The 14,886-nt window shown below is 39.5% G+C and overlaps 1 protein-coding gene across 1 annotated transcript in view; it reads right to left on the bottom strand.

Annotated features, from left to right (window-relative positions):
• Positions 1-14,886, bottom strand: part of LOC108575478 (protein patched) — a 72,641-nt gene that overhangs the window by 12,680 nt on the left and 45,075 nt on the right. The window contains 3 exon segments of the mRNA XM_017938297.1: positions 8,272-8,475; positions 9,172-9,273; positions 14,679-14,748. Coding sequence (XP_017793786.1) covers positions 8,272-8,475; positions 9,172-9,273; positions 14,679-14,748 — 376 coding nt within the window.

Below are 14,886 nucleotides of genomic sequence, written 5' to 3'. Positions count from 1 at the left end.
CAGGCTAAGGCAGAGCCGCGTGCATCATCTCCCTAGAAAGCTGCATCTTTCTTGGATCTCGGGCTAACGAGCCAGCAGCTTCGTCTCGTCTGCTCCCGTGTGCACGTGGAGAAACGCCGTCGTGCCGGCACGACGCAGTTTACCGCACCACCGGCCACGAGCAACTAGCTTTTAATTGATCCACCGGCGCAATTAAGCTGACCAGCGCTCCACCGTTAAGAACTTAATCGTCTGTAGATCCTTCGCGTAACGGGGCGCGCGTATCCGTTTACTCTGTGAGTGAAGAGCGCTACGCCGAGGATCGAGAGGTTTCAGGAATGCTTGACTGTCGGAACGGAAGGTGATGAGTGTTCTTCTTCGCGTGTTGCGTGCCACGGATGGTGAAAAGAGGAGATTAGAGTGAGTTGAAGTATAGTCGATGGAAGAAATATAGCGAGTGTGGTAAATTGAAGCGTTAAGTAGCGGTCGAGTGTTTCGGACGTTCAGACACAATCGAATTGATGTGAGAGTTTAAAGGGTCGTTCTATAGTGACTATATTCAGGATTGTTTCTTTTTTTTTTTTTGGCGTGTACAATTAATGACAACGTCAAACTTTGTTCACTTCTCGAGGCGATTGTAGAGCATGCAAAACAATTTTTTAAGTAACTTTTCAATTGTTTGTTCAATGGTATGTCTGGAGGTAAAGATAGCGTGTTTAAAACGAGCTGACTCGTTGGTGAAATTGATTTCAACTTACAAACTCACAGGAAACAAAAAAATCATAATTAGCCATGTAAGTCAAAATTTAACGAAATGGCGTATATTCGAAGTTTTGCGACCTAAAACATATGAAATTTTCAACATAGAAATGTAAATCTGGTACCAGCGAGAGCCAATGGTATGTAGATTTCAGACAGATCGGCTGTTTAGGTTTGTCTTACAACGAAACTTTGGTATCTAATAGTACTAAAGAAAAAATCATCAACTAAAGGCAATCATCCACATTGAAGAGGTGAAAGTCGCCCTCAAGGATAAGAGTAATAAACATTTTTGATGAAAATTATTTATTATTTCGTATTTTTCAGATTTGTTATTGAAAAATATATTTCTCTACCTCTAATAACTTTCGAGATATTAGATTAAACATGTTTGCTACCCACAACTTTGAGGGCGATTTTCGCCCCTTCACCGTTAATTATCGCCGATATAAAAGAAACACGTGTCGAATATATTTTCAATAACTACAATATCCCAAAGTTTCATCAGAATCTGTGATCATCACTTCGACACGTTCCCTTGTTAGTTACCTGAACCCTTGTAACTCACGATCCGGTATTTACTCAAAGTTACAGAAAACAGAGTACACGGTGTATATGCGCGAGATTCATTCGGCTGTTTCCCTTCTGTGTAAGCTTCGAAGGGACATTCTCTGCCCGCAGCTATATTCGAAATGGTTCGAGAGAGGGCTGACAGCACCACGTGCCCATTAAGTGTAATTACCTGAGTACGGGCGCGCGCGCACGCTTTATGGAAATAGAAGTAGAAATAAGGGACCACGGTTGAAGGAAGAAGGGCACGAGTATGTGTGTGCGTGTTGTGAAACGAACGAGAGAAGAACGAAGAGAGAAATCGACGCAGAGGTGAAGAGGAAAAAGCGAGATGAAAGAGAAGAGATAACTCTCCTCCCTTCTGAGATCGGACGACATAAATCCACGCTTTCAATTATGCGAAATTAATTGACCGCGCCTTGTATCTTCCCCCTGCAATCTCTTCGTATCTTTCTCTTTCCCCCTTTCGCGGCGTCGCTCGTTCTCTTCCTCCCTCTTGGCTCGCGAAACTTGCGTGTACTCTCGAGCGGAGCCCTTGGTATCGTGCAGAGGGCCAAACGTGCTGCAGCTTTGTGTATAAATTTCATTGTACCTTTCCTCTCGTCTTTGCCGCGCCGTTCTGTTCTTTTATCGACTACGCGGAGAGGTAATCTTTGTGTACACGCACCGGTCGAGCAGAAAGAAGGAAAAGGGAAGGTGGCCTGAGGGATTTGCGCGTCTCTTTCGCGCGGATACGCAAGTGTAACAATGTTGCGAAGTGGTAATTTCGGAGAAATCGAAATTAACCCTGTGCACTCGAACGCGGTTTTTTTTTAGTAGAAGGAAGGAGCAAATCAGAGCTTGTTTGCTGAATATAAGTAGAAATGAACGAATCACGCGAATGTAACTATTTTATTTCAATGTTTAACGTATTTTTAGGTTGTACAAGACCTGCAATACTTCGTCAGAAGTTGGTTCTTTTAAACTGAATAGAGCTCTAGCTTATATGGTGAACGATTTATGGAGGTCCATAGACCTACTGTTCTGGAAAATATCAGTTTTAAGGGTTCGTCCATTAATCATTTACCAAATAATAAAAAATTCATTAAATCTTTCCTAAATTTCTAATTCTTTGAGAAAAATTCTTGCGTAATTTGCACAGTAATAGTGCACGGTCTGAAACTTACATTAAGGGGATGCACCACCCTGAGGTGTCTAAACATAGGTGAAGTTTGGGAATTTTTTTCGTAGGTAACTATAAAATGAAAAGTGTTCATCTTTTCGGTGGATGTAAATGTAACTTTCAGCTTTCTTCTCCGATTTTTAAAAGGTACAAATATTGTACAGAAAGTACAAATATAAAAGTAGAAAATGGAGGAGTTATTGCGAAATTTCTTTTATCAGAACAGCAATTGCTGGAGAATTGGAACATCTGAAATGAAAAATTCTTTCCGATTCATAAGTACAAATGTATCATCCACAATGTAGCGTAAGATTTTCTCGATATCTCAATTATTTAATTTTTTAGAAACGTTTAAATTTGACTCTCTCCGGCAAAAGGTGGTTCTTCCTCTTCAAACAGATTTATTATTATAATAATCAGAATTTCTAGAAAATCCTGCGCTACATTGTAGGCAATACATTTTTACTCACAAATCAAAAGGAATTTCTTATTTCAGACGTTCCAATCCATGCCAGCAATCGATGTTCCAGCAGAACTTTGCAACACCTTTGGAAGAAATTTTCACCCTGTTCTAAGCTTTCAAAAAATCTGAAAAAATTCTGGAGCACTTATCAAAGTCTCCACTACACCATACAATTATTCGTTAATTCAAATGTTCAAAACTCGTTTCGACAAAAATACAAGAGTGAAATTTCACTTGGATCAACACAGACAGCTTACAGAGGGTTAAAAATTAGAAGAAAAAGCTGCAAGTTACATTTGTGTCCTCTGAAGAAAAAAAATGGAAACTTTTCATTTAGCAGTTAAAATTCCACAAAGTTTACCTATTTCCAGCCGCCTCAGGGTGTTGTAACCCCTTAATGGCAACGGGATAACGGTCGCGTAATGTGTCGGCGTCGAAAAAGCGTACGTAATGCCGGTGTGCAGCATGCCGACCACCAACGTGGCTCGATAATGACGCGCATCCCTTGATTTTATTATTTTAATGTAGTCTCAGACGTCGCAGCCCACGCGACTCTCATACAGATTCGCCAATTCTCGCATTGGAATCGTTTCATTCACCGGCCGCGTTCTGTGCTCTTTTCGTCCCCGCTTCCGATCCACTCGCAACTTTACGATCGACACTTGACCGTTTCGAGGGTACATTATTGGCCCGCGAGAGATTCGGTTTTGCCAAATACGCGGAATGCTCGATGTTTCGGACGGTTTTCCTTTTTCTCGGGTTAGAGCACTCGACGGGTTTCGCGTTATTCAGGAACATTATTATTAAGAGGCGTATCTTTTTTGTCTCTTGTTGTTCAAGTTGGACGAAGTTTCGTGGCGAGTGTAGCAGAACAAACTGGTTAAAATGTTCGATAGAAGAGGTGTTCTTTTATTTTTATGGAATCGTGTTTAAAATTTCTGAAATTTCAAACAGTGAAACTTACTTGGCAATTGTATTTTCCTTCATCGAACGCTATAAAAGGGATTTTTTCACAATTTCTTACCATTCGAAATAAAAATATAACAAATTTCTGCTGTCTCCATTTACCCCGTAAAATGTACAAGAGAATTATCTTCGATTTTTCTAAATCGTGGCAGCCGTTCAGAATGCCACACAGCGGGAAGTATGTAATAACTCAAACAATAATTCAGACAATTACATAAAAATCACATTATATTCTCCTGAAGCATGTCCAAAAGTGCATGAAAAATTTCAAGTCCCTTACTTTATGCATTATCTAAAAACTTCTATCCTAAAACTCGTCCAAAAAAAGACGTCTCCAAAATACCCCCTTAAATAACATTTCATTTTTGAAGAAACACGATGTATATACCTAAAGTTTAATTTAAAAAGAAAACCTAATATAGCACATCTGCTACGTCTTCGTTTCCGGTTCGCCAGATTTCCCCCGTAGATACCGCGCGAGCACTTCCTTCGATCCCCAGCTGACCCCCCGTCAGAAAGTGAGCGGTGCCGTTGGAAACAGGAAATCAGCATTCTCCTTTGACTTTTCGCGCGATGAGAAATTTTCGATTTCGATCGGCAGACGAGCGGCCGCGGGCATACACAGCCAGGCCAGACACGGTCAATTAAATATTCATTACTGCAGTCGTCGGCTCCGACCACGGAATACTCCTTGGACATCAAAGCGGAATCGACGAGTCGCTGTCCAGGACCTACCGGACTCGCTACGTGCACGCAACCGGTCGTCATCGGGCGCGGAATCCCAAGTGGCCACTTGTTATTCCGGACGTCGATCCTATGAAACGAATCTTAGGCGTCCGCAGCCTTCCCCTACATTGTCCTGTCGCGGCCTCGGTAATTCCGCCGCTACGAGACGGTATTTTGATAGCAATTTCGTCGACCCGACGATGTCTGTCTCTGCGTAGACAGGCTAGAGGCGCGTGGAATTTTTAGCTGACCTCCTTTTCCTTAGAGTACACGCTCTTGTGGATTTTCTTGCCGGTGAGGAGGGAGGGCGATGCAGTAGGTTCTTCCTTTGGAATACAGTTCGAATTGAGTATTGCGCGAGGAATAGAGTCGACGGTGAAGAATTTCGTTACGAGAGGCGACGTTCAGAATTGGATCCGTTCGGGGGTTCTCCTTTCCTTTGGTTCACACGTTAGTGAAAAAAGGTCTCTGTACACCTGATTAGAATTTATTTAGCGTTGCAGTTTGAGGAGACAAGGTGGCGAATGAATAATATTCACGTTATTTTATTTAGAAATGACGAAGAAAAATTGTTTATATACGTTTGTTAATTATTAAACTTGGAAGAAAGGATAATGTAACAGAAACGAGGATGAAAAGGACTTCCGTATCTAAAAATTGCGGAAAATGTCTGCAAATGAGGTCTCAAAGGTAAACACGAGTTAGTAGGTATCTTCGTGTGACAGCTGTCCTATGTATTTTCAATAAAAACAAAAGCAAAAGTGACGAATAAAACATAGGTTAACACGTACATTACAAATTTACCATAATTGTTCGTAAGTATATCGCTAAAATCCAACACTGGTGCCGAAAAGGTTGATCAATAATTACAGCTTATCTCCTAAAAAAAGAACCTTCTACTTCAAACAATATCGAACATTTCCTCAATTTTCTGCACACTTCTGGAGAGGAATTTGAAAAATCCACCGTTTAATCGCCAGTCATCTAAGTTCACCTTGCTACCAATAATTACACGGTATCCCTGTTCCCGTAAAAACGCGTATTTCACAAAAAAAAAAAAATAAAGAAGAAAAAAGAAACCCCGGTAAGTAGTTCAGCACTTGTCTATCCCTTCTCGATCGCTTTCTAATTTAACGTCTCCCCACGGTGTTTCGTAACGACGTCGGTGCACGCGTGACGATTATTCACGTGCATCAGTCTCGCGCGGCTAGGCCTCCCGCGGGAAATCGATCACGGCCGTAAATCCCGCTATTAACAAGGCTAAGACAGAATTAAAGCTAATAAACGGACCGGGCATAATTGCACGTAGTCCTATGAGTTATAACATCGATCCCCCCTGACGCACGAACAAGCGTGCTAATAAGTGGTTGGCGAAGCTTTTTGCCTGCACGCTCTGCACAACGTTATCAATCCTTTGACGTGTGGCGTAACACACTCGTCACTGAAATTGCTACTTGGAATATATCAGCGATCGCGAACAGAACAATGTTTGAAGATCCCTCGTCTTTTCTTCTTCTTCTTTTTAAACCCACCATCGTCGTCCCACGTCGCTTCCTTGGCGAGCACTGTATTAAACATTTCTTCGGGGTAAGCGTCCAGTCGCTTAAACCCCGGAAATGTGGCAATAATGGTACATACCGGGTGTTCAAATTCTTTTCGACGAAACTTTGTGAGTGTGTTCTATGGGTGTAGGTAAGAAGAAAATGTTATGTAAACGTAGGTCGTTTGAAGCTTTATTAGAAAGTTATAACGATAATGGTAACGGATTTGAGGTTATGTTGCGAAATAGGAGTAGATGAGTTGATGCGAGCTGTGGTTGCGATCTGAGATCGTCGAAAGTGTAGAATGTAACTTCTGTCGGTGTTACTTTTGATTTGTATCATAGCAATCGCGAGTTTGTTACCATTCCCTTCGTATTTCGTATTTTTGTTATAACTTTTTAACGAAGATTCGAACGACATATGTTCGTATAACAGTTTTTTCTTACTTATACCTGTAAAACTTACTGATAATGTTTGATTAGAAAAAATTGGGTCACCCTGTATATATACAAAGCATACTTCTAGAGGAAAATCGAGTTACTCCGAATATTTAAGTTATAGAATCTCAGCAATTCTTTCAATTCGAACAATAGTTCAGTAAGTAAAATTAGTTCAAAGTTGGTATGTACAATCTTCAGATTCCTCAACACTTTCAGCACGGATGATGTCATAAGACCTCAAGCCAGGTGAACGCCCCGAACGAACGATGTCCCGAGACATCATAGACATTGCAACGATACGCTCCGTTATTTTTCGGCCGGGGTGGGTTAGGTTCGGGTTTTATTGCACTTGCAGACGCGGATTCTACTTCAGTATTGTTTTGGCTACCACTGTGTGCAGTTCGTTTTTAGTTTCACCAATTTTTCGACGCGGTGTTGAATCCAAAAGTTTCGTCTTTCGTTGTACAAAGGTAAAAGAAAGGTTGCTGTGCCTAAGGTGAGACACTGAAAGTGTTAGAAATGGAACAAATTTATTTCTCGAATTTATTAGTAAGATGAAAGTACATGTATCAAAAGAATGGAACTTGACTATATTCTAACCTGAAGAAATAAATGGTAAACGGTACACTCTCGTTCATAAGGTATTAGGTCACTTATCGAATGTGAAGCAAACCTAAACGGTGCATTAGAAAATTATTGAGATTCTGAAAAAAATGATTCAACCTTCAATTTCGTAGTACAACTATTTCCATTTAAAGTGACGTCATGAAAATAAGATCCTAACAGTGTTATTTGATTACGCTATATTAAACACTGTCACGAAATTGAGTTTAAAAATGAGTTTGACGTAGGTCGTTGAACTTGTCTCCAAAAAACAAATGAAACCTTGTCCTCTTCTGTTTTTCTCACAAATCTACCGCTTACGAGAAAAATTTATTACCCTGTATATTTTTACGTACACATATAGATGTGATACTAAATTTGGCTTTCTGTGCGAACATAATAGATGACCTAATACTTATGAACAGCAGTGCGTGTACTATATCGAGGCGAAGATGAATTAGTCAGCTTTAACAGAACTTTGAAACAAAGTTGAACAAAGTTAAATATCAAATTTTGCATTTCTTTTACCTTACCAACAGCTGTCCTAATGCAAAATTTCATCTTTACTGCTATTTCGAGCCGTACGAAAAGAACGCGACAATTGTACCCAGAAAAGAGTGTATTAGGTCATCCCATAAATTCCTGCCGAAAGCGAAAAATATTTTAATAAAAGATCTAAGGAAATTCTACAAATCGAATTTAAGACTTCCTTAAAAATATTCTTCTAAATTATAAAATTCGACGCGAACACATCGGATGACAAAAAAAAAAAAAAAAAAAATGGAGTTACAAGTAAATTTGTAGTACGCCGGCAAAATTACATTTTACCAAGCCAATTTGCAGCAACAGTTACGAGCAGTTCTTTTTGCGTAATTTCGCCGGAATTTGTCAGTATTAAAAGACGATGCCAAACGAAACACGCCGTGCTACCCGTGTATCAACAATTACACGCGAAGACTTTCACCTTAATCGGTCGACACACAGCTCGCCTCGTACTACAATCTTGGAGACAAGGCGCGTTTGTTCGCTCACTTGCTCGCGCCCGGCTTGTGCTTGGCTTACCTGCTGGGATTTTTTGTTGGGCGCGGTTTCCGGACACTCCGGGTCCGTCGGGTCGAGGCACGGCTTGCTTTGGTAGCCGTTCGTTATCCCGGCTCTCTTCATGTAGTCCTCCAAAATTTTGAAGGGAAACATAAACTGCAGTTTCTTCATCTCATCCAGCATACCGGATGGATTGAGATTCGTCCACTGCACGGGCTTGTTCGTCTGTGTCCCGCTGTCGTTAAACAATAAATCGACGGGAAAATGAATAAATCAGTTTTTACAGTGGATTACGTCGTTGTATTGATTATGCGGAGACTGTTGTAGAGTTATGAAAAGGAATGAAATAAGATATAAAAAGGATCGAACAAGCGTAAAATTTATGATGTTAGGATATTTGTTCAAATATTATTGCTACTGTCAGCGAAACGTTCTTACGTCGTTTGAATTTCGCGCGTTATTTTGTCACGCTGGATATAAATACAATTCGAATTGAGAAGTATCGTATTATGTAGAAATATGTATTTATATTTACACTTGAAGACTTATGAAAGTTAGATGAATTTTGTGATGTTGAGATATCTATTGGAATACTAGTGTTATTGGCAAAACGTTCGGACCCAATTTGAATTTCGCGCGTTAATTACGATTCAGTAGTTACAACTCAAATTGAAATTCTGAGATCATTGAAAAAAACTATTAGCCAAGAAATTGAATTATATTTTGGAATAATTCGCTTTGCCTGTCCGATCTGAATTGCTTCAAATATTAACTATAATTGCAGCAGGGACTATTCATACCTAACCTTAATTAAATACGCAAAAATTGACAAGAAAGTAGTCTAGATTACACAATACTTCGCTTGATAATTTTCAGATGCAGAAGGAAGAAAGGAAATTAAACACAGTACTTTTATTATACTTACGGTATGTGCACTGGATACTCTGGGCCTAACAATTTGCTGCCTTCCCAGAAACAGTCGAGAGGTGTAATGATGGCGCACGGCATAATACTATCGAAGATCTAAAACGAAAAGTTCGTCAAGCAATGCCTCCTATTCACTTAATTGAAATGTCACACGAAAACCTAATCGCATTGTAATCCTTTAAAAAAATATTGCAATCTTTCGAAAAAACAAGAAAGAACGATATTTAAAAGATGATCGAGAAAACAAAAAATGTAAAAATCATGAAGTTTTCTACATTTATTTTAACCCTACTTGTGCACTTTTCTCTTTTTAAAGAAATACAAATACGATTAAGTAAAGGAAAAAGCAAACACGACACTATTACACCGTCGAGTTAATAAAAATGATCGATTCAGCGAGTGTTCGACGAGTTAAAAACTGATCGAACGAAGGAATTATCGTGGTTGCCGAGCTTTATCGATTGGCTCGGGACAATTTTTGTCTAGGTCGGATAGACGAGGGAAACGATCATGTCGCAATGCATTTAATGGATTACTTAACGACAAGCTGTGTACGTTCTCCACTTCGATTTACGATTATTTGTCCTTTTCTTCGATAGTGGACACTAATGATCGCCATAAGGTTTTTCTTGGTAGTGAGGCATTATGAGAGACCACCTGTGTGTTCTTGGAAACTCGAATAGGGCGGTCTCTGCAGCGAAGCCTTTAGTTTTTTCGGCCCTCTTCATTTACGAATAATATGAATTTGGATATGATTCAGGGAACCTAGCGTACGTTTCTTCATTCTCGTCTCGGTGGTCTCGAAATTACGCGACGGAATTTCATCGGGAACGTGTCGAGCGGTTCTTTTTTCTTTCTCGGTTCGTTTGATGTCTGAATGGAGAACAATCACGGAAATTTTACTTCACGTCGAGGACGTGGGAACATTTCGTGTTCGTCGTCGAGGAAAAACGGGAGAAATATTGCTGAGTAATTGGTGACGTCTACTTAAAGGAAGCAGACAGATATGGACTAAAATTATACACCGGGTGACTCGATGATAACTGTCACCTGAGATAACTTCTTATTTATTGATTTTATTGAAAAATGTATCATATGAAATACATTGTATTCGACGAGAAATGGATGCACCTTGACTTCCTTGTATCCGAAATTTTCTCAGATATCATAGTGGTCTCTCTCGATAAGAAAGACATTTTTTTCAATTTTTTCTCTCTTAGAAATTCGTACTTTTATATACGCGAAATTAATGCTCTTACAATGCGAAAATGTATCCAACATTATGGAAATTATTATCAATGAAAATATTTAATTTCAACGAAGTTATGTTCTTTTTCTTGTCGAAACGAACGGCTTGAAACCGCGGGAACATTCAGGATCGCTTAATATTTTGTATATTTTACCGAGGAGTGAAGTTACCGCGTTTTTACCAAGAGATAAAGCAAAAGGGAAGGTAAAATGATGAGCGAGGACGAAACTAAATGTGCAACGGTGCAATTAGCTTCGCATAATGGCAGGGTATTGGCGCGGACTGTACTAAATCGTGTCATGTGTGGTCCGTGTTGTTGCTTCTCCTGCCTTCTTATTATACGCAAATGTGAGGCGAGGCCGGTAAATACCTATTTCATGAGCTCGTTGCCCTTGTTCCTCTCTTTCCAAGCGAAACTTTCCGATGCTCTAATGTTTGCCGCTCGATGAATTCGTTAACGGATAGGCGCTACCCTCTTAATGAGCAAGTTAATTAAAAGTCCAATGATACCACGTTCTTCGAGACAGCGAATGGAGTTGCAGATGGAATGTACTGAACATTTATTGTGTTATAAATAAACTGGCCAGAATTTTTCTGAAGGCGAACACAGTAGATTTTCATTAAAAAACAAAAAAAGAAATTACATTCTAATTTAATTATTGTGTCTAACGAGAATTAGAAAAGATAAACAAATCAAGCATTTTTATTGCTTAATACTTAAGTACCTAATACTTAAACAATGGTTACGCATATTTATTTGAAGAAGAAATCGCCTTCGATGATTCGCAGAGTCGAGACAAAAATAAGAAGAATATTTTCGACCTAGAGAAGTGTCCGCAGCTTTGTAACCAGATAGACAAGAGAACCTGTTTCACGTTTGCATATGTGCAGAACGTGGCCAATGAATCTGAATTATAAATGGTAAATTGTTCGTTTAATTGCGAATATTAAATTCCGTACATTTACTAGGTGCAATTTCATTTAAATCCTTTACACGTAAACTGCTGTTTCGTCTCCAATTGCAAGTGCAGTTCCAGTGATCAGAGGTAAAAGATGTGGCCGCGTTAAAACTGAAGCACTCTATATCTAGCCCCAGGACAATAATGTTCCCGTTTGCCTCAGATACAGGACACCGCCGTATGATTTAGTTGGTTGCTCCGGGCAATTCCTACGTACTGGAATATCTATCATTCGAGAAAAATCTTCAAGATTGAAACTTGATGAATCGCAGCGCAGGCACTGGCGTTTCTCTACGCTGCAACTTCTTCGAAACCGTAATTGCTTACATCGTTTAACGTGATATTCTACAATTATACAGGGCACCTTGCAATTAGCGGCGCAGGGGAAAAAGTAGCGATTCTAAGCGCGAGAAAAAAATAAAAAAACGTGAAATTACATCATAGATTTCGTTTCTGAGAAAATGTTCTTCGATCCTTCTTTTAGGCGTTGCTCGCTGTAGAATATATAGTACAGACTCAAATCCTCAATTTGTGCAATAAAAGTCTACAGGGTGATCCATTTGAATCTATAAACGTTTATATTTCGAAGAATGCGTTGAATTGGAAAAGTTGCTTTCGGTAGCTTAAAAGTGTTAAAGGGACTCGAACGTGTAAGTGTAAGTGTACATTTACAATTAGTGGAGGTATTATGAATGTTTGGAGGTTATTTGAATTCTTTTTAAACAACACGTGGCATTGTTTTTTCGTAGAATGAAAAATGTGAAAATTAGGACACCCGTTACACATGTAAAATGTTTTACATATGAATTCTTTACTGATAAACTTTATCAATCTATCAAGGAGCATGAAAGTTCGTCACCTTTGACGGCCTGTATCTCAGTAACCGATCAATATATTTAAAAAATTCAAGCGGCATTTGATGCACTGATGTATATGCAACAAGTTTGCTATAGTAGCAAAAAGCTGCTATATACTTCGAAAATTGAATTTTGCCAGCTTTTCGTGAAATAGCCCCACTGTGCGTCGTTCCCACCATTGCACGCCGTTGCCATGGTACCGGGAGACGCTAGCCTGTCATGGCCGCCTCCTTAGCGTCGCGCGGTTTCCATGACGACGGAAGCACGCTGCGCGAAAGAACCGTTGGAGGGGGAAGGAAGTGCGTGAGGGGCCCCTACGCTGAACAACAGTGATATAATAATCGCAGGAAATGCAGAACTTGCGTATTTAACCGTTCGAGCGCCAAGTATCGTATTGGACATCGAAATGTGACACTGTATCGGGCCTCTGTACAGTCGAGCCACGAAGTGTAAATTTTATTCTACTTCTTATAATCTGTCTATTCTTTTTCTTTTATAAAAAATTCAACAAAAATCTTTCAAAAGTCCTTCTAAAAACCATTCTAACCCCCTGATTTATGATTCTTTTTGCTAACTATGCATCTAAGCGTCAGCTAATTACTATTTCACTATTGTGTCAGGAAAGCAAAGCTAAATACATCTGGTAATCCTCAGTTTTATAAATTAAAACGAAAATGAATTTTTGTTCCTAACATAACTACTTTTGTCCCTATTTTTGTAGATTATTTGGTAATTCTGAGTCTTACAAATTGAAACGTAAATTAGAATTAAGATTAATGCTTCTCAATAAAATTTTGTCGCATCTTGATCAAAATCTGCGCTAAGAGTCTGATTCCTTGTTACAAGACGAAGAATTAAAGTTGAAAAATGTCGAAAAATAGGGGAAAAAAGATTGTCAACATTCGCCGTCAATTTGAAATTCGTCGAACTCGCCGAATCGTTTGCGACGTCCCGCGAAAGGAGCGTACCGGCATGAAAATATCGGTCGTTCTTCGACGGTGGATAAAAAAAAAAATTGGAGCATTGAATCGAAAGCCGGCGTACGGAGAAACGTGTCGGAAACGCACTTCGACACGCGGCGTCTCTTATGCAGCTTCGTGCATTTCCCTTTTCCTGTCTCTCGAAACGCGTTTAACGCATCCGCTCGTTAGCGGCGCGCAAGAAACGATGTAGCACGCGTGAGTGTGGATACGAGCGCGTGACTTATACGTGCAAACCAGCGTCCGTTCGGCTTTTCAAGCGTCGTATTCAATTTTCGACGTTTACGACCGTACGTGAGTTGTTCAGGAACGACGTGGTGACTGGACATCGGGAAACAAACGAAGAGAACCAACGCGTATACGTGCAATGCCTAGCGATGGGCACGATTTTGTATGGCGCCTCTTTCAAAACTGTGGGAATTCTCAGATTTGCTCGATTTTCATGGCACGAAAATGTGAAGCTTTCAAGAAAGAGTACATTTTTCCTTTCCATTCAACTTATGTCACTCACTTTTGTTGGAAAAGCAATTTAATATTTTTTTAAGTAAATCTACACTGTTTACTTGCGATAGGACACAAACGGATATTTAAACGGTAATTAACGAATATTAAATGGTAATATGAATTATTTTTTCAGATTAAAAGTTTCTACGTTAATTGATCCTTTAGAAGTCTGGCGTTATCTGTTCATCAAGGATTCATTATTATATGTAGGTGAAATTCGAAAAGTTATAACTTGGCTCTTATCGTGTACGATCAATTTATCAATTTTTCACCACTATTTGAAACTTGGAAAGCAAGTTACTATTTTTTATATAATTCTGTACTGTCTGTTTACGATAGGATATAAACAAATATCTAAGGTTCTTAGAAAAGGTAATTCTCTTTAATTAGATTATTTTTTCAGATTAAAAATTTTATCAAGAATCTCATGTTACTTGTTCACTATTACAGTTCAAATTCGACATATTGTGACCAATCGAATTACGATCAATTTATCAATTGTTCACCAAAATTAGATACTTGAAAAATGATTAAAAATGGAAAATATAAAGGACTAATTAGTATACGCTTAATTAAACGATCGACATTTACCTCGCAAGGCATTCAAATTTTCCAAAAGCCGCTTAAAAGAATCCTTCACTGTTTCCGAAGTACAATCTCAATTCCGTCCAACTCGTTGACACGAAACAGCCGAAAATCGCGAAGAAAGCGTAAGTGAGAACTTCACCATTCCAGACAAGCAAAGATTCAGCGGTAAGTATCGGAGGCGTGATCAACATGTCTTCGTAGCCATCGCTAGTTTCGTGGTTTCTTAATGGAAATCGAGAAGTCACAATGCGCGCACAATAACGCGATATCGTACTTCACGCGTCGAATACGTGAATAGTCGGCGAACACTCACACGACCGGCTATCATTTACATGTACGTTAAGTAGTGGTAGTTCTAAATTACCTGGTCGATGTAGTGCATGTCGAAGTTGGGTATGTTCAGCGCGTAACACATGTCTTTCAGCTTCCACGTGCTGCAAGCGACACGAAACACATGCATTCATGAATACAAGTTTTGCATCCTTTAACCCCCGTCCTGCCGATAATGGCGGCTTCGAGAGAGCTCTTGAGAAAAACTTCAAACGATGGCAATCGCTTCTCTAAGCCGCTCC

The sequence above is a fragment of the Habropoda laboriosa genome, unplaced genomic scaffold (genome assembly GCF_001263275.1).
Source record: "Habropoda laboriosa isolate 0110345459 unplaced genomic scaffold, ASM126327v1 scaffold276, whole genome shotgun sequence".
Classification (NCBI taxonomy): domain Eukaryota; kingdom Metazoa; phylum Arthropoda; class Insecta; order Hymenoptera; family Apidae; genus Habropoda; species Habropoda laboriosa.
The sequence above is the reverse complement of the archived record's forward strand: the minus strand, read 5'-3'. Positions and strand labels throughout refer to the sequence as shown.